The sequence below is a fragment of the Lepidochelys kempii genome, chromosome 3 (genome assembly GCF_965140285.1).
Source record: "Lepidochelys kempii isolate rLepKem1 chromosome 3, rLepKem1.hap1, whole genome shotgun sequence".
NCBI lineage: Eukaryota > Metazoa > Chordata > Testudines > Cheloniidae > Lepidochelys > Lepidochelys kempii.
Genome location: NC_136382.1, coordinates 205,254,646 through 205,274,812, shown reverse-complemented (window position 1 = coordinate 205,274,812; position 20,167 = coordinate 205,254,646). Strand labels below are relative to the sequence as shown.

The following is a 20,167-nucleotide window of genomic DNA, read 5'->3' as shown; positions in this document are numbered from 1 at the left end:
CTCGGCGCGGAGCTCGGCGGTTGAGATTTACGTCAGCGGAAGGTTACAGTTGTGATAGGAGAGGGGGGGTGTGAACACGTGACGGAGACGGGTGACGCCCACTTCCCAACTAAGGGCAGGGTCGCCGAGCGTACATGCCTAGCCGGGCTTTCCCGCCCGGAGCCAAAATGGCCTCCCCAAGCCGGGCGCGTGCTCCCCCTTCTGGGAAACACGTTTAGGTCTCTATGGTGGGCCGCGCGCGTGCTGCTGGGAAGGTGGGGGAGGCGCTGAGGAGGCGGCGCCCGGCCCCGCTCGCGTGGGTCAGGTGGCCTGAGCCTATATGAGCCGCCGCGGGCCCTGAGGGAAGGGGGCGGCTGTGGGTGAGCAGCGGCGGGCGTTATGGCTGCGCTGCCCGAGGAGGTGGAGGAGAAGAGGAAGGTATGGGGCGGGGCTCGTGTCGCTGTGGGGCGCCCTGGTGGCTTAGCCCCCCCCCCCTCTGGGGGCTGCTTCCCTACCGGGGACTGAGACCCCCCCCCGCTCCCTCTCCCTTGGGGCCGCTTCGCCCCTTCCCCGGGCTGGATCCTCCTCCCAGTGGGGCTGTGACCCCCGAACATCCCTATTCCTTGCCAAGGGGCTGCTGGCTGAGCCACCCCTGCTGGGGGGCGGATGACCCCCCCCCCACCGGTGGGGCTGGCTGCCCGTCCTGGAGCCCCTGGCTGGGCTCTGCCCGGGGATAGGTCTGTAACCTGCCTCCCCCTTGTGCTGCGCACTTTGCCCTGTCCCCGTCTTCGCTCCCTGCTCTGCTGCCTGCCCCCTGCTTTGAATTCCCCTGTGTGTGTGTCTTGACTGTGCCTGTACCACGGGGGCAGGGCTGGTGCTGTAGCTAACACACCGTGGCCCCTCCCCAGGGCACCGTGACTACTGACCCTAGCCACGTGAGACCTGTGGAGGCAACGCAGAATAGCTCTCCTCCTGAGTGACTTCAGTGTCTTTGAAAGCTGAAACCCCAAATGCCTTAAACAAAATGCTCCCTGTACTCTAGGATTGTGTGTTGATACAGTAGGGAGGAAAAGGCAACATCAGCTTAATACCCACAGCTCCAGTGAAGTACTAAGGGAGTGTGTAAGGGCACGAAAACAGATTGCCTTAAGCCAAATACCTGACCTGTGGGCAGGATCTGGTCTCTGTCTACTTATATGGCTGACTTGGTCTGTCTAGCCTCCATGGTTGCAAAGAGAACTTTCCAGATGTGACACCCACCCCCCCCCCCCGTTCCTCAGACCTTATTGTCAGCTGCTGGAAATGGCCCACCTTGATTATCACTATAAAAAGCTCCCCCCCCCCACTCTCCTGCTGGTAATAGCTCACCTTAAGTGATCACTGTCTTTACTGTTTTCAGAGTAGCAGCCATGTTGGTCTGTATTCGCAAAGAGAAAAGGAGTACTTGTGGCACCTGAGAGAGTAGCAAGTTTGTTTGAGTGTGGGCTTTAGTGAGCTACAGCTCACTTCATTGGATGCAGCTGTAGCTCACGAAAGCTTATGCTCGAGTGGATTTGTTGGTCTCTAGGGTGCCACAAGTACTCCTTTTCTTTTTTCTCTTTACAGTGTGTATGGTAACACCCATTGTTTCATGTTCTATGTATATAAATCTCCCCACTGTATTTTCCACTGAATGCATCCAATGAAGTGAGCTGTAGCTCACAAAAGCTTATGCTCAAATAAATTGGTTAGTCTCTAAGGTGCCACAAGTACTCCTTTTCTTTTTGCGAATACAGACTAACACGGTTGCTACTCTGAAACCTGTCATGATGTGCTGTTGTCTTCCTGAGTCTGCAGGCAGCTAAAGTAATGATGGAGGGGGGTAAACTCTTTGAATTTGAACTCTAAAGCTTATGTCAGCACTGCTTAACTGCTGATCATTTTAACAGACTGATTGAGGGATGGAGTCTTAGTGAAGCTTGCAAGAGGGTTGGGGAAAATGTGAGTTGCAGGGAATAAAATAGAGGGGAGGAAGGAGGTGATGCACAAACTTAGGAAAAAGGGTGGTGAAACAAAAAGGAGGATGGGGAAGGAAGAGAAACAAAAGGTAGAAATAGCAGTAGCCTTAAAATGGAACAAAATGTCAAAATAAACTATATTGAATATTTCATGGAAGTACTGAACAAATGAAAGTTCAGGTAATGCATATCAACTGCTGGTGCTCAAACAAGATTACCTCTTCCAGTTAGCATTGCTTCAGTCTTTCCTGGAGTCAGTTTCAGACAGCTGATCTTTCATGATCCAGTCTCCCAGAGTCATGCTATTACCTGTGAGACAGCCATGATTTCTAGATGAAACACAGGCTGCATGTCCTTAATCACAGTCCATGTTGATAGTTTTCTTTTAATGGTTGTACCTTGCATCTTGGAGCAGTGAGCCCTAAGGGACTTGGCATGTTAGCGCTCTTGTGGGAGAACAGAATGCTCACCATCATAGAAATGACTGACACTAGCTTAGTGTGGTATCTGCTGTGACATGCAGACTTCTAACAGTGTTGTGCCAATTCAAATTAATTTAAAACCGAAACCTATTGAGTTATACTTATCTGGCACACCCCACCATGACTCAGAGCCCACTTTACACTTTCTTTAGCTAGCACTAGTTAGTGTTAGCCATTTTTCCAAGATATTAGCCAAGCTGTGTGAATATCCATTTATAGCAGTAAACTGCCCCAGCATTGATTAAGCCCCTTGGCTGGCGTTACAAAACGTAAACTTTTGTGTCTGTGATGGCTTTTAATAGGAGCATTGCCTTTTAAAATTGCCATGCTTGCTATACTTCTCCTGCACACTGAACAATGTAGTGGTTGCCCTTAGATCAGACCACCATCACTAGTTTGGCAGGGGAAAGATGAGGGGGGAGAGTTATAAATGTCTGAGGCAGTCTCTCCTGTTGGAGTCTTGGAAACTTTCCTCTAGAAGAGTGGCTTTTAAGGGGCACCTTAAATTTAAATTCTCCAGTAAAAAATGAGGAAAACTAGAACCTGCACGTATTTTTGTAATACACTTCACAGCAACCATGAAGTCTCACTTGGCTTCCCTTGTGTACTTCTGTTCTAAAATGACACCTTCTGTTTAGAACATGTGGAGGAAAGCAGAAGTTATTTAACTTCTCAGAAGCTCTCTTGCAGTACACTGAGATTATTGGCATGGACAAAAACCGTGTTTTCTTCAGCTATTAGCTCAATGGAATTGTCTTAATGACCAGAAGGCCTTCTCTGAATCAGTGTAGACAAAGCCCCTTTCAACTGGGTTGTGGGGAGGACAGAGTTCTTATGGGCTCTGGGCCAGGAATAAACTTAAAATTACAATACTGCCCAGCCTTCAATCTGTGATGAAGTTTCCCCTGGGGTCTTTGAGAGACTTGCATGAACATCAAGGTTAGACAGAGCATGGTCTCAGTGTAGTAACTAAACTTTTCACTGCTTATTATATCAATATTTCATCTAGAAGTAGCATCATGTAGTCAGAAAATTGGCTCCCTTTTAGGACCACAGATGTTCCTACTCCCTTTGTCTTCTCTCTGTTTCTTTCTTTGTGGATTTCACTTCTGGTCTCTTCCCCAACTCTGTTGAAACCTGTAATTGAATGGTTATGCTGACATTAAAGTGGCATTAACATCCCAGTGCACTTAGTGGGAAGCAGCATTTCAATCATTGTTTCAAGCTGTTTACAGGGTCAGGGAGGCAACTGTGCTGATTATGCTTGTGTAACCTTCCAATTGTGGCTCAAGGATTAGGTAAGTACTTTAAACAAAAGCTTAGATTCTGCTTGTTCTTGAATGTCTTTGGGCCCTAACTATCAAGCAGGATGGGTGTCTGACCTCTGCTTCATAAGCTAAGCTTCTTGTTGGGAGCTGAGACCATGTGCTTTTACACTGTGATGGAAGGTGGTCAGGGTGTGAGTAGGATAGGTTGGAGGTGGGAAAGGACTGGGAGGAGTGGTGTGCTGGTCTAGCTTGGGGAAAGCAAAGGGAAAGGGTAGAGATGACCATTAGGAGTTTACTTAACTGATTTAAAACAAACTTAAGTGGCAAGCTGCTTAAAGTTATTAAAAATCTAGAAGGTGTCTAGAGATAGCAAAATGGTACAGAGTTGGAGCAGGTGCCCTCCCTGGCAACTTACAAGTCTGTCATCCAGCAGGGAAATCAAACCTGCCTCTTTCTTTAGACTTCTGGTTTCAAGGAGGCTGAGGATGGAGTAATTTCCCCAGAGTGACTTAAGGCCAGGCCTAAACTAAAATTTAAGTTGACTCAGTTAAGTTGCTAACGGGTGTGAAAAATCCACACCCCTGGGTGACATAGTTAAGCTAACCTAAACAGTCTCGGCAGGTAGTGGAATTATTTACTGGGGAAGAAGATCCCAAAACAGATGTGGGTGAGGGATAAGGTACTGGAGATACTCCCCCTGCAAAAGCTAGAAAGCTGAGGGAGTGGTAGAGTAGTGGACAGCACTACCAACCTTCATAGCAATCAGGAAGATCTGGAAGGGGGTGGTGGTTGGGGAATGGGAGAAAAGTGTGTTCCTTTCCCCAGGAGTTGGGTTGGCTTCAAACATGCCACACCTAGTGGCAAGAGGCTGATATACCAATCCCTAGGCAGGGTCCAGGTGCAACACACTGGTAGGAATTCTAACTCTCTCCTTTTTTCAGTAGCTGAGAGAAAGCTGGCTTTTTCCAGACAGTGCCTGCTTCTGCCCAACTTTGCATTGGTCCAGTGGCTAGTCCCTGCAGTATCAAGTGGCTAACAATTTCCAAGACCCATGTGAGGATGGGCCTGTGTGGGATAGGCATACATTTGCCCACTCTCGCAGCACACTTTTCAAAGCAGAGGAAAGGAGCAGCAAAAGTAGAAAACGGAACACACGGAAAGGAGGAGGTCTATGTGTGGGGTGGGGAGGAGTAGAATCAAGAGAACAGGAAATGGAATGCAAAGAACAGCATGATCTATTAGAGGAAGGAAAAGTGATGTGAAGCCAGGAAAGGAATGGATACAATACTTTAAAAGTAACTATTCAGTCAAGTCACTTACTTGACAAACTTCACCAGTACTTACAGATTTATCTGATAAATACTGTCCTACAGAACTCAAACAGCTCTATAGCTGGTCAAATATTGGAACATGAATATATTTAGCAAGTGCCAGTGAAACTGACTATATTCTGGTGTTCAATCAGTCCTACTAGTACATTGCACTTCAAAATAAGCCCTAAACAGAAGGCAAAGCATGCTACCCAACCAGTTACTGTATTGTTTAGATCAGGGGTTCTCAACCATTTTTTTTGAGGTTCCCCCCCAACATGCTATTAAAAACTCCATGCACCACCTGTGACACACCTGTTTTTCTGCATATAAAAGCCAGGGCTGGTGTTGGAAGGTAGCAATTGCCTGGGGCCCCATGCCACAGGTGGCTTAGCAAAGCTAAGCTGCTCAGGCTTTAGCTTCCATCACATCTGGTGGGGCTCAGGGCCTGGGGCTTCAGCTTTCTGCTCTGGGCTTTAGTGAGTCTGTCAGCCCTGCTTGGCAAACCCCCTGAAACCTGCTTGCAGCCCCACGGGGGGTCCCAGACCTCTGATTGACAACTGCTGGCTTAAATTATGGGGCTTGTACTTGAACAGTAGTGTGGTGGTGTAAGTGTGATGATCATAGGTATTAGCAGGCTTTGTCCTTTTGGGTTCACTTTAATGCCCTAGGTGCCCGTAGGTGAAGAAGTTAATCTTTCTAGGACAAGTGGATTGATTCCAGTCCCCTGATGCCCTGGGTTGATCCTGGTGGAGGATGTGAGTGGCAAGCGTCAGAGGGAAAGTGACTTGGTGCTCAGATAGTACGATGATGGCTCCTGCTAGGAGAACTAACATTGCTGCTCCTGGAGACTAAAGAGTTGCTTCCTTCTCCTGGTTGCTGCTGCTAGGACTCTTCTGGGGGAAATGAGTTTTCTTAAATTCTGCTCCACCTGTAGAGAGCACTGCTGGTAGATGAGGCTACTGGGACCTATGTTGCTGAGAGGAAGGGGAGGACAGGTAAGCCATACTCGCAGCTTTCTCTCTGCTTGATGCTAGCTGCATCACATTTTCATGTGCAGTGGAAGGGAGCTTCATTGTATGGAACAGTTGTTATAAGGCCCAAACCCTAGGACCTGAGTTTGACTGTAATAGTGCTTGAATTGATTCTGCCTGAGGAGGAGGAGGAGTACTTGTGGCACCTTAGAGACTAACCAATTTATTTGAGCATGAGCTTTCGTGAGCTACAGCTCACTTCATCGGATGCATACCGTGGAAACTGCAGCAGACTTTATATACACACAGAGAATATGAAACAATACCTCCTCCCACCCCACTGTCCTGCTGGTAATAGCTTATCTAAAGTGATCATCAGGTTGGGCCATTTCCAGCACAAATCCAGGTTTTCTCACCCTCCACCCCCCCACACAAATTCACTCTCCTGCTGGTGATAGCCCATCCAAAGTGACAACTCTTTACACAATGTGCATGATAATCAAGTTGGGCCATTTCCGTGAGAAAACCTGGATTTGTGCTGGAAATGGCCCAACCTGATGATCACTTTAGATAAGCTATTACCAGCAGGACAGTGGGGTGGGAGGAGGTATTGTTTCATGGTCTCTGTGTATATAATGTCTTCTGCAGTTTCCACAGTATGCATCCGATGAAGTGAGCTGTAGCTCACAAAAGCTTATGCTCAAATAAATTGGTTAGTCTCTAAGGTGCCACAAGTACTCCTTTTCTTTTTGCGAATACAGACTAACACGGCTGTTACTCTGAAACCTGTCTAAAGAGGCTGGCTGTCATCGCGGATTGTGGGCAGTTTCCGACCCATTCTCTGAGTTGGAGAACTGCACCACTGAAACACAAATGGGTCCAAATGATGACGGTGCACCATCCACACAGCATCTCTGCAAACATCGGCAGGGTTTAGGGATTGTTGCATTTATTGCACAACTCCTAGCATAGCTGGAGCAGATCCATAACCTCTGTGGCATGTCTGGTTGGACATTTACTGTAGTGAATACCCTTAGTACTTAATGGTTCTGTCCTGCATGCAGATCTGCCCATGTGCTGTAAGCCAAGGATTCAATGCTGCTATACCCTCAAATCTCGGTGCTGATGACAGGATGGAGAGTCTCAAACCTCCTCCTGAGCTGCTGTGAAATGAGACTGGGTCCTGTTCTGTTGCTGTTAAATCAGTTCTGTACATGGAAGGGCTGTGAGTTTTACTTCATCTCGGGGTGGGTTTGATTTAAATAACTAGTCAGGAAGACTCAGTTTAATCATGGGTTTTCTATAGAAAAGTGTATTCTTGTTGTTATAACCTTAATACATATTCTTCACAACTCAGATGTAGGTTTCATTTTTAGAAGGTGCACACTATACATTTTTAAACAATGATTTATTTTGAGCACTTTTCAGATTAGTTTTACCGCTATATCAGAAAATGAATGATTGTTTAGTTATTTCATTTACCAAGGTAATTGAAGCAGATATTTATGAAGTCATTGGGAAGGTGAACTATCTCCAATTCGATAGGTTAATCATTAATATTTGGAGGATTTTCTTGCCATGCTGTATTAGGAGAACATCATGAGACATTTAAATTATTTTATTTAACTAAAACAACATCAAGTATTCTGGATTTTTTTCTTCAATAGCAAACATATTGTAAGAAAACAGACGCATGTCCCTCGCTTCATATTTATCTCCAGACTCCTTCTCCTTGTCCAGAACTATTCTGCCCCCAACAATCTTCTATTCATTGGACTTTTTGAAACTTTGCACTTTTAGAGAGAGGTAAGGGATTGACTGTGTACACAAATTTGCAGAGGGACAATAGAGTTGAGGTCTGTTGTTTCTCACCTTTACATATTTATTTTAAAACATTTTTGCTGTTAACAAGCATGTTACCTCTGGAGACACAAATCCACAGTTTGAGAACTGCAAAACTGGTGCATCTCTGGTGGTTTCTTTTAGACTGAGCACTGGGTAGATAGAAAGGTTAACCTAAATCTATACAGAAGCCTGTGGAACCCCATAAAATTGGGTCCCTAATCCATGAACTATTGGAACTCATTTACAAAACTTTTCTTAAATTACACTAATATATTTTCATACTGTAGAATTTATAATCTCTATTCCATGATGAGATAACTTTGAGCTATAATGTATCTTAAACTTATCTAAAGCGTTTTATTTTTCCCTCAAAGCATGTTATCAAAAAACCCAATTTAAATAGGCCCCCCACCCCCTTTTTTTAAAATTGCTTTTTATCCACCCAGCTTAATCTCACTGGCTGGGAGCACTAGTATAGATTGGCTGCCAGCATGCTGCCATCATGTTCTGTCGTCATGTTCAACCTGAAACACTGGAAGCCCATCAGTAACGCTACTTCCACTAGTGCCAGCATCAGTGGAATTACAATTGTGGGATATCTTCAGAACTATGTGGGCACAGCCCTCCTGACTTCTCTTGAACAATCTGGATCAGTAGTTTGCCCTTCAGTCCAGCCACCTCACTCAGGTGCTTAACAAATAAGGCTAAAATAGTAACACTAAACAGGGGCCAATGTCATCTTGCTCCCTGGGTACGTCTGCACAGGGATAAACCCATGGCTGGCCCAGGTCAGCTGACTCAGGCTCACAGGGCTCCAGCTCCAGGGCTGAAAAATTGCTGTGTGGACATTGGGCTCAGGCTGGAGCCTGAGCTCTGGGACCCTGTGAGGATGGAAGGTCCCAGAGCTTTGGGTTCCCAGACCAAGCCCGACTGTCTACACAGCAATTTTTGGCCCCACGACCCAGAGTCAGTTGATGTGGGCCAGCCATGGCTGTGCTGTGGGTCTTTTATCCCTGTGTAGACATGCCCTCAGTTTCTTTGCTTAAAGTACAAATTTAATGTAATTTCAACTCTAAGCTTCCCCAGCTAAAATCCATGATGGGGGGAAATGTTGCTATTAATACCTTAATATCTGCACTAATATGCATTGCACATATGTAGTGCATGGTCCTGGTTTTTCTGGTTAAATGCCTCGCTTAATAGACTGCTTATAAAACATATTAAAATTTCAGGACTGATGTGGCTAAGCAACTGCTGCTTTTGGAACTATTGCGTGTCTTGATTTTATTCCGGTTGCACAACTATTTACAATATTGCATAACCTTCTATTTCTTTGTACTGTATATATTCTAGTAAATGAAGGCTTGAGTACATGTTTTACTGAAACAAAAAGGAAATCAAATTAGGTGCATGATGTTTGAAGCATGCAGCATTGCCCTGATTTTTAATTATTTATAATAGTATCTGCAGGTCTCTTAATGTTTAAGATTACTGCTAGTGATGTCCTTCTAGAATATTTCAAAGTAAGTTTTCCTGACTAGATTCAGGAAAACCTCCATCTAAAGACATTAAATGGAACTGAGATTTTTTTCTCGATATTTTAAGAACTCTAGAACATAGCGCTGTAGTGTGTCCAATAGAAATACAGCTGTGGAAGGTTGCTCATAACACTTCTTCCATATTTGTTTCTTGGCTACAATCTCTAAGATCTAGCTGCTAACATATATTTTGTTGAAATTAGGTGATGTTGCTTTGCGTGAAAAGAAGGGTGGCTTTAAAGATAACTGGTTAAAAGCAAAGTCACTTCATAAAATGACACCCCTTGTTTACACTTTTAGTAGTGATTGCCTCTTGTTCCAGTGTCCTAGCTAATAACTAAATTTCCTAATCAGGAGCTCTTGCACATGCTTAAAATTGATGAGACAAGTATTTGCAGTATATTCTTACTGCTAGTGTCCACATGCTGTATCTAAGCTCTGCAAAGCAAGTTTATTGATGTGGTTATTTGAAACTTTGGCTTATCAAGCCATTATTTAAACAATGGGATCATCTATTGCAGTAACTTAAATGATAACATCTAATTGTTTGGCATCCTTAATATTAGGAAAATGTTACAAATAAGTAGTACTATATAAAATCAGTAACATAATTCAGGGACTTGCACAATAGCTATAAGACGTGGATTGCTGAAAGCACTTGACTTTGTCATGTGGTGCTTAAAGACTGAATTTGCAGCTATGGTAGGCAAATGCATTTGACTTTGGGAGTCTCACTTGCTCTAGATGGTACCAGTTGTCTTTTTTTTTTAACTTCATTTCCAGACAAATGAGCATAAGCTGGAGTCAGAGCTGAGGGAACATATCACTACTTCTAGGTAAATTTACAAACACTCTGTATCAAAACAATCATTAAATCAAAGAAATTCAGTTGTTCAAAATATCCAAACATTTGAAAGCGTAGAAATTCATAATCAAGGCATCTAAGCAACCTTAACTCTGCCCCTCTTGCTAGAGGGCACTCTGCAGGGTGACAGGTGGCGTCTGCCTCCCCACCTGCCGTTCCCTCTACTAGATTGCAGCATGCTGAAGATGAGGAGGAAACAAGAGCACCAGTAGCAAGGGGAGGTGAGCATGGGCCCCTACTAGCACTAATCCCTTCCATCCTCCCAGCCCGTTGCCTTTGGCATTTCCCACGCAGGGCCACACAAAGATGCTTCTCCTGCAACTAGTCAACTACCTTGGGCAACTTTTCCTGCTGAGCTGTCCCCAGCACCTTCCACCACCCACTCAGCTGCCTAAAGTGCCACTGCATGGGTGAAGAAGTAATATCTCCCAGCTCTCTCGACCACCCTCCCTAGAGAGGGGGTCACTGGGTGGAGGAGGCCCTCCCACCATCTGTTTCTGGGTAGTGGGTGCAGAAGAGGTTCCTTTCTCTTCTCCACCCCTGCTCCCATGGTTCATTGCTGGAGGGCAGAAATGATGAGGTTCCACCTGTGAGAGGCCTCACACATGGAACAGTCCCAAACACAACAGATTCTCTAATCACGTGGGTCTAGATGCTTTAGGAAGGCAAGAGAGACTGTTCCCCTTGAATGCCTCTCATCTAAGAGAGCATGGCCCAGTGGTTAGGGTGCTAGTCTGGGCCACAGGAGGCCTGGGTTCATTTCCTTGCTTTGCCACAGACTTTGACTGTTAGCAACTCACTTAGGGCTAGATTCACAAAAGGACTTAAGCACCAAGCTGTCACTTCAGGCATCTAAATCCTAGAATCCAGCCCCACTGGGATTCACAAAACTCCCACTGAGCTGTTGCTGAGCCATGTAGGTGCCTGAACTCCTTCTGTGCTTAAATTTTTGCATAAAGGTTCCCAGTCTGCCTGTTTCTGTCTCTGGGTGCACGCTGATGCCTAAGCCCCACCATAATGCACGAACTGGGGAAACCTAGGTGTTCTCCACTTAACTTGCCTGCAGGGCCTGATCTGGGCCATTGGCTTAGAGGTGGCTTACTGAATTGGGCCACTATAGGTGAGCTTACACAAAGCAGGTGCAGGAGGAGGATTAGGACCTGATAACTTTTAGCCCAGTGGTCAGGGTCTTTACCTGGTATGTGGAGACCACTGATTCAAGTCACCCACCTGAGGGCGAGAAGAAATTTGAACAGGGATCTGCCACTACTCAGATGAGTGCCTGAGTCACTTGGTTTGGGATGTTTGGCTGTGGGTGACTCGGGAAGCTCCGCAGTAGAACAGCTTCAAGCGGAGAAAGTGATTAAAAGTAGCCAATGGAGCAGAGGGACTGGATCCTAGGGCTCCCACCTTTCAGGAATGGGCTCTAACCACTAGGTACAGAGTTATTCTCCTGCTTGGGTGTCTTTTTCTCTCTGGCCCAATGATTCATTATTTATCGACAAGAATAGCTTCAACAGGAGAGACTGAGGGATCCCCACATCAGAATATCTCCTAGCCTACTGCTTAGAGCACTCACCTGAGAGGTGGCAAAGCCCTTTTTAAAATTCTGTCTCCCCCCGCAAGAGGGGGAGACCAGAACTGGTGGTGTCTCTGCTCCAGCTGAGTACCCCAATCACTGGGCTAGAAGTTGATGAGGGAGGTCTTCCTTCTCCCTCCACCCCCCCGCCCCCCCCAAAAAAGAGAACTTCTCGCAAAAATGGTATAGCTATTTAACACAAGGAGAGGATTGGCAGCTGAGAAGTCCAAGCAGTGGGAGGTGTCTCTCTCTGCAGCCTGGATTTAGGTGCTGAACGCTGTGAGGGGGAGGATGGCTGGGGGGCTTCGGATATCCCAGGGAAAGGGGTGAGTCCTATTGGCTAGTTTAGGCAGCAAGTCACCTAGCATGCTGGCTTTTGTGAACCCCATTCTGAAGTGCCTGTCTCTCCCCATCCCTTGTGAAGGGATCCTAGGTGCCAAACTCAGGCTTTGTGAGTCTCAATGATTTTTCTAAGCATCTAAAAGTGAAGTGTGGTGATGCTGAGCATCACCAAGCCTCCATTTCTTTGTCAATCTAGCCCTTCATGTGCCTGTGCCTCAGTTCCCCACATGTGAAATGGGGATAATAGCGCTTCTTAACTCAGCAGTGTTGTGAGGAGCAATGCTTTAAAGATTGTGATGTGCTTAGATACTGTAGTAATGGGGGGAGGTATATAAAACAGACTGCATAGTCTCAACCCTTGCTCCCCCCTTCTCTGATTTCCAATGGACCCTTCCCAGGATAATGAAACTGGTTTATCCAGTGGTTCTCCACCGTACCCCTGAGGATATGCAGGGTTTTTTGAGGGGGTACATCAACTTCTCTAGATATTTGCCCAGTTTTACAAGAGGCTATAGAAACAGCACTGGCAAAGTCCGTACAAACTAAAATTTCACACAGTGACTTGTTTATACTGCTCTGTGTACTAAATCCTGAAATGTAAGTACAATATTTATATCCCAGTTGATTTATTTTATAATATGGTATAAATGAGAGAAAGCAATATTTCAGTAATAGTGGCTGACACTTGTATTTTTATGTCTGATTTTGTAAACAAGTAGTTAAGTGAGGTGAAATTTGGGGGTAAACAAGACAAAGGAGACTCCTGAAAGGGGTACAGTAGTTTGGAAAGGTTGAGAGCCACTGATCTAGTATGATCCCTTCCTCTTCTCTGTGCTCCAGTCCATAAGGATGAAGTTTCTGGTTTCTAGGAAGTTGGCTGTGCTGACCGACATTGTGTCCACAAAGCCCCCCACAGCTGGGAGGTTGTGGGCTGAAAGACAGTGGGATGTCCAAGATGAGTGTCCCTCAGTTTAGTTCCAAAGTTACCTACCTACATGTGCTATCTCCTACTCTTAAGCTGACTGTCAGAAATAACCTCAATTCCATAATTCTATAAGAGCCATTGTACTAAAGGAAGGAATCCCACAGCATTTTATTAGTATTGCAGTAGAGGCCAGGAAGAGCACCCAGTGATAGACCAAGGCCCAGCTGTACTAGGCCTGAACAAACACAAGATTTAAAATTTGCTGTATTTATTTTTGTCCCTATTATGAGTGTTTCACACATCATGATCCACATGTGGGCCTTGGCTGCTTGAGAGGTCTGCTCTTGTGGCGGTGGGGAAGATACTAGTTGCTTTTTAACAAAAAAAACCAAACAAACCCAAAAGTTTGATCAGATTTATGGGGGAATCACAATACCCATTTTTACAAATGCATTGATTACTCCAGTCACAAGTTGGGGCAGGAAGGAAGAGAAGAAGGCTTTGAATGGAAGTTCAGACTTGGTCTCAGCAATTGAATAGCAACTTCCTCCTCCGTTAAGACTAATACAAAGTTAAAGGCTCCCCATTCTGCATTGTTAACTGGGGCTTTAAGGGCAAAGAGGGCCAGCTTAATTAGACTCCAGCTCAAATCACATGTATTTGAATTCTTTTTACTTCGGAAGGAAAAATCTGTTCCACCAACCTGGGTGGGGTGGTAGCTTTTCTTCAGACATAAGCTACGTAAAGGGCTGACAGGCTAGGAGCAGCCAGTTGCACAACTACAGGAAGGAACTCCATGGGATTTGATTACGGTACAGAGGTCGAGCGTGCAACCCCAGGCTGACTTCAAAACGTGCATGGGTGTCTTCACATCCCTTTTTTTTTTTTTTTTTTGAAGGAGAAAATAACTAGCTGTCTCTAGAACCCCAGAGTAAAACAACCTTCATACTATTCCTTGCCCCCAGGCTGAATCTCAGCCTCCTGTTGCTCGCTGAAATAAAGTCTGCCTGTATTTTCACATGCAGATCCTTGTCCAGTCACCTCCCCTCCATAGCCCTGTCTATGCTAGGAAAATGCGTGTAAGCCTTTCTGTGCCTGGGCGCTACAAGGGTGTGACCAGCAGTAGCAACTGTATTTCAGACATCCTAGTAAGCTCCAGTCTGCATTAGTGCTGCTGCAGCTAGCTGTGCCAACACAGGGGTGGGAGGGAAACCTACAAAAGTCTAGTGCAGACTCTTTAAGTTGCCAGTAGCACTGTGAGCATATCTGGTTCAGAGATCAAGGCATGTGGCCAGTGGTGAGCCAGAGCTGGTTCACACCGGTTCGCTAGAACCAGTTGTTAAATTTAGAAGCCCTTTTAGAACCGGTTGTTCCACAAGGGACAACTGGTTCTAAAAGGGCTTCTAAATTTAACCGGCCAAAAGTGGCGCCTTAGGCGCCAACTCTGTGGGTGCTCTGGCCCTGGAGCATCCAAGGGGAAAATCTGGTGGGTGCAGAGCACCCATTGGCAGCTCCCCGCCCCATGCCTGGCCCCAGCTCACTTCTGCTCTGCCTCCAGCCCCTCCCCAAACTCACTGCCCCGTTCTGCTTCTCTGCGCCCCCCCCCCGCTGCAAATCAGCTGTTTGCATGGGAAGCCGGGGTGGGCTGAGAAGCAGGCAGTGGCTTCAAACTCAGGCACGTGGAGGTGAGCTTGGGGGGCGGGGGGAAGGAGGGCTGCCCATGCTGCAGCAGGTAACTCGGGGTGGGGGGCACACAGGGGAACCACTCCCCACCCCAGCTCACCTCCACCAGCTCAGGCCAAGGGTGGAAGCCGCTGCCTGCTTCTTAGCCCTCCCAGACTTCTCACCAAACGGCTGAATCGCGGGAAGCCAGGGTGGGGGTGTGGAGAAGCAGAGCAGGGCAGCGCATTCAGGGGCGGAGGCCGGAGTGGAGGTAGGCTGGGGCCGGGCGGGGAGCTGCCTGTGGGTGCTGTGCGCCCACCAAATTTTCCCCATGGGTGCTCCAGCCCCTGAGCACCCACGGAGTCTGCACCTAAGGCGCCACTTTCAATGTGATCAGTGGGGGGAGCGGCCGCTCCCCCCACTGCAGCTATGCTTCCCCCGCCCCTAGGAGCCAGAGGGACCTGCTGGGTGCTTCCTGGGAGCTGCCCCAGGTAAGCACTGCCGGGACTCCCCACCTCACCCCCCAGCAGGTCCCTCTGGCTCTTAAGGGTGGGTGGGTATCCACTACAGTGGCCCATGAGACCCTCCTGCCCGGTTCTGGGGAGAGGGGAGGTGGGGGAATGGGGCAGGGGTCCTGGGGGTGTGTGTCAAGAAACACAGGGGGGTTGGATGGGGCAGGAGTCCCAGGGGCCCGGGGTGGGCAATGACCCCCTTGTGGGGTGAGGAGGGAACTGGTTAAGATTTTGGCAGCTCATCACTGCATGTGGCTCATTAGCACAGGATTGCATGCACCTGGAATGTGTCCCTGCCCAGTGGAATGAGCCAGCTGTAGATAACATCTGCTAAACTTTTCTTTCTGTAAAGCTTACTTCAGTCTCTATACTATAGAGAAACTTGTTAAGTTAAAATCACTTATCCTAGTGACACTAAACTAGCTTTTTATTTGGAATGAACCATCAGCAAAAGTTTGAAACATAGGCTTTAGTCAAGATGCTAAAGTGACCGATCACTTGGATTCATTACCCTTTTTCCACAGCCTCTTTTGGACCCCTGCACTACAGCAACCAAGAAGAGAAGTGCAACAGTGAGTCATATGTTGCAAATGTTCTCTAGTCACCAACTAATGCAAAGGCTATTTGTGATCTCCTCTTGGCACTGCAACTTTTTTCCCTACAAAATCTAAAATGACAGCTCACAACTGTAGGACTGGCTAGGTTGTGCAACACTTTCCTTGAAAACTAGCTGAAAGGAAGTTGCTTCCTTTGGCTTATCACACTCTTCACAGACTCAGCAGTTTGTATTGTTTTGCCTGTCAATCCTGTTTGGACAGCGGAGATAAGGAATGTCAAAAAGAGTAAGCTCTTAAAAATCGCAGTATGCACCATGAAGTCCGCTCCTAAAATACCTTGCTAGTAACTGAAATGAAACTAGAAAAGGAGTACTTGTGGCACTTTAGAGACTAACCAATTTATCTGAGCATTTAATGTTCTGATTTAAGGTGCACAAGTACTCCTTTTCTTTTGCGAATACAGACTAACACAGCTGTTACTCTGAAACCTGAAATGAAACTGTTAATCCTGTTTAACTCGCATTGTTTAGCTAATGTAGAACAGCTTGTCCTTCTCTCCATATGCAGAAGAACTGCACTGAGCCCTGGTTCAGTTAACAAGATTGACAGCTGTGCTGTGGTCCGACTTCGTTAAACTGACCATGCCTGACAGGAACTACTTAGGCAGATCTTTGTCAAAACCTCTCATTGTTAGAGGCTTCGGCTGCTCCAGTTTGAACCAGAACAGTTTTTTGTGTCCACACTTGATATGCAGATTTGTGTTCTGAACCATCGACTTACCCCTATGTCAACAGTGGTGCTCTCAAACTATTTCAGTTGCAGTTTCCTCTGGTTCAAAGCAGCTCTTAGAAACTGTCAATTTTGGAAGATTTGAGAAGACCACTAGTGCACTCTGGGACATTAGGGCAAGTAGTCATCCTATGTTGACAATACAACAGTTCAGACTCCTGGTACTCAGTTGGCGAAGGCAAATTTAAGCCAAACAGTATCTAGACCGGGGTTCTCAAACTGGGGGTCGGGACCCCTCAGGGGGTCACGAGGTTATTACATGGGGGGCCACGAGCTGTCGGCCTCCACCCCAAACTCCACTTTGCCTCCAGCATTTATAGTGGTGTTAAATATATAAAGTGCTTTTAATTTATAAGGGTGGGGGGTTGCATCCGGAGGCGTGCTATGTGAAAAGGGTCACCAGTACAAAAGTTTGAGAACCACTGATCTAGATCATGTGTTGGAGCACTTGACAGTAGCAGGGTGCTACTAGGGGGAACCAAACCATTCTTAGAGTACTACATCTTATGTAGACTGTACCTATAAATGGCTTGGAGCCAGGCACTCAACAGATTAGCCTGAAAAAATAAGAATGGGGACCTTAAAACATCTCCTACAACTCCTTCGTGTCCTACAGGCAGCAAATGCGTTCAGGGAAAAACAAATTTATTTGTCTGGCTTTAAAATAAACTGTCTTCTGACCTATTGCAGAAGTGAAATGGTCTGGCTTCCATATGGGTTGGCTTTATGGGGCACTGAGCCCTTGGGTGTTTTGCTGCATAATGGCTGATAACCTTTTTATCCTTCCATTTCTAAAAGGACATGGTAAGGCACGGTGACTAATACTCCTTCCTTGCTATTCTACAAAATGAGAGGCAGGGAAAGTGCTAGGGTTTACCAATTTGGTAATATTTAAAAACCCAGATGTTCCAGCAGGAGTGCTGGAACCTCCCCTGCCCTGCTTCTCTCCCTGAGGCCCCATCCACTCCTCTTACACCCCTCCCCACTGTGGTTTGCTGCTTTCTCTCCCCTCCTCCCCACACAGGTCAGGAGGGACTTCCCTACAGAGATGGGGCTGGGAGCTGGAGCTGCAGCTGCCCAATGAAGGTAGGAGGAGACTCTGGCTGAGTAGGGGCTGGAGTAAGTGATGACCTGTGGTCTCCCCTGCTCACAGCATCTGGATTTTGGGTGTTCGGTCAGTAGATCTGACAGGACACTGTCAAGTCCCCTCTTCAACTCTCTAGTGCATTGTGGGTAAAAGTCAAGAACATCTGGAAGAGCATCTGCTACAAAACTGCTACAGTGTTTGAGTGTTGCGTTCTTTCCTGGGGATGATCTATTCAGAATCCTACTTTTTAAAGGATAATCTTGTGGCTAAGTAGCTGGGTTAAAGTTCCAGCTCTGCCACAAACTTCCTGTGGTGTGACCTTGGGTAAGTCACTTAACCTCTCTGGGACAGTTTTCCAAGGTCTACAAGTGGGAATACTTCTGTTATATCTAATTAGATTGTAAACTCTGAGGCCAGGGACTCTCAGTGATAGTCTGTACCACAGCAGGGGCCCAAATTTGGTTAGGCTGAGGCCCTGAGATGTTACTGAACTACAAATGATTACTACAGCTGGCTAATAACATTTGTCTGACTTGCCTGCAGGAACTTTCGCCTCAATGTATAGGCATCTGTAACCTCTGATCCCAGCAAAAAGCTACTGCAGGAATGTGCTATTCCTGTTTGTCCTGGCATAGAGTATTTCCACGATCTGCTTGCTGAGCCTAAGTTGACCCAAAAAAAAAACCCAACAACCTAGGCTAAGCAGAAGGAAACTTGCTTTTGTATGTGTCTCTTTAAAAAAATAGAAACACAGAACCTCACGCCTGAGGAAGCCTTAAAGTGTGTGTGGGGGGGAGGGGGAGCTCTCTGGACAGGGAGGGAAGAATACTGAGTTGTTCCAGTCTCTGCAAACTAATCTGGCCTCTTTCTGTTGCTTCTTGGTGTGCAGTGTGGGGAGAAGTTCTGAAGATTAATCTGTTTTTTGAGTGGGAAAGCTTGGGCTTTGTCCTTTCAAAGAATGTCTGAGATTAGGACCATAGGAATCCAGGATGTACAGCCCACTGCTTTACCAGCTGAGTTGGCGATTCAGCGGCTTAGCAAATTGGCACATGCCACAACTAAAATGGTGCTTGGTGCTGAAACGTTACATGGAAATGGGAAAGTGTCCTGGAAAGGAGGAGGAAAAACTAGCTTTACTTCTTCCTTTGCTGCTGCAGGGTGTATGGTACAGGCCTGAGTCTTGACTTAACTACAATTTGTGGCTTTTTTGTAAAACATCTGGAGGGTGAAGTTTGTCCTCTCCTGTTCTGTTGATGCTCTGACTCCAAATATTTTTGGAGCACTCTTAGCCCTTAATTAAAGGATTTGGGGGTGGTTGAATCTAATAGATCATTCCTCCAAATGGTCAGTTAAATAGATGTAACCAGTTCTAGGACTATAAAATCACATCCTCACCCCTTGTTTCCACTCCAATGGTACTTGCGGTGATAGAAACCTGCCAGACTTCCAGTTAGCAATTGTCTACCCTGGAAGACAGCAAGGTCTGAATTTGTAACAGTGAGGGGGAGGGCAATTCAAATAATATGAAGGTTTTCTTAAGTTGTGAAGAAGCAGAGGGGCCCAAACAGCCCGTTCCTCTCTGTTACCTTTAGCACCCAAAGCACATTTCATCAGCCTGCTATCTAAAACATGATGGAACTAGCTGAATCTGGGAGCTCTGTGCAGGGTGTTCTGAAAGCAAGCTTAAATTGAGGTGCTATAATACTTCCTGCATCTCTTGGCTGGCCACCTGTTCCTGGCTCTAATGATCAAATTGATGCACCTTTAAATTTGTGTATGAATCTTGTTTTAAGACTTAAAACTCTCATCTTCATGGAGACACTAATCTCTGCAGAACTAAGGGAAGTTGTTGCCAAAACAAAACTACCTGAAATCAGTTGCATCCCAGTCCTCATGTACAATATTTATGGAAGTGGGGGGTCAAAGTCTTTTTGGAAAGACTTGTATAATTGGCTCTCCATATTTCCATACAGCTTGGCCTATAAACTTCAATCTCATCCTAGAGCAGAGCCCACTGCCTCTGACTTGAAAGGTGGTGGCTGTAGAATTACATATGAACTCTACTTTTCATGTAGAGACTGGAACCATATTTTGCAGTGGTGCAGTTAAGTGCTAATTAGGATTTGAATGGTGGGATGGGCAGTGTGCTCAATGCTGTGACCACACTGAAGGTGTATTCCCTGCTTTACAATTTAGCTGTGTCGTGTAGACATGGCTGTGTTGCTACAGCTGTGCCACGAAGTCATGCTGCATAGCGGCTGTTTGTTTGACTCTTGTGCTGACAAACTTCCACTGCCCCCCAGCGAGCGGCATTTGCGTTGTTGGCAGGAGAGTGCTTCTGCTGACAACACGCTGTTCACACTGGTGCTTGTTGTGGCAAAACTTTTGTCTTTCGGGGGGGGGACGGGACATCTGAGAGACAAGCTTGTTGTTCAATTGCCAGTGTAGACATAGCC

At 46.3% G+C, this 20,167-nt stretch overlaps 1 protein-coding gene across 2 annotated transcripts in view; it reads left to right on the top strand.

Moving 5' to 3' along the window:
* Positions 1–260: 260 nt before the first annotated feature.
* The window catches only part of SNX5 (sorting nexin 5), a 37,947-nt gene continuing 18,040 nt past the window's right edge, over positions 261–20,167 (top strand). Inside the window, exon 1 of one of the 2 annotated variants that reach the window (XM_073339726.2) lies at positions 261–417. In XM_073339726.2, the coding sequence (XP_073195827.1) occupies positions 379–417 (39 nt within the window). In that variant the 5' untranslated portion in view covers positions 261–378. The remainder of the gene's footprint in view (positions 418–20,167) is intronic. The other variant, XM_073339727.2, reaches the window with a different exon arrangement.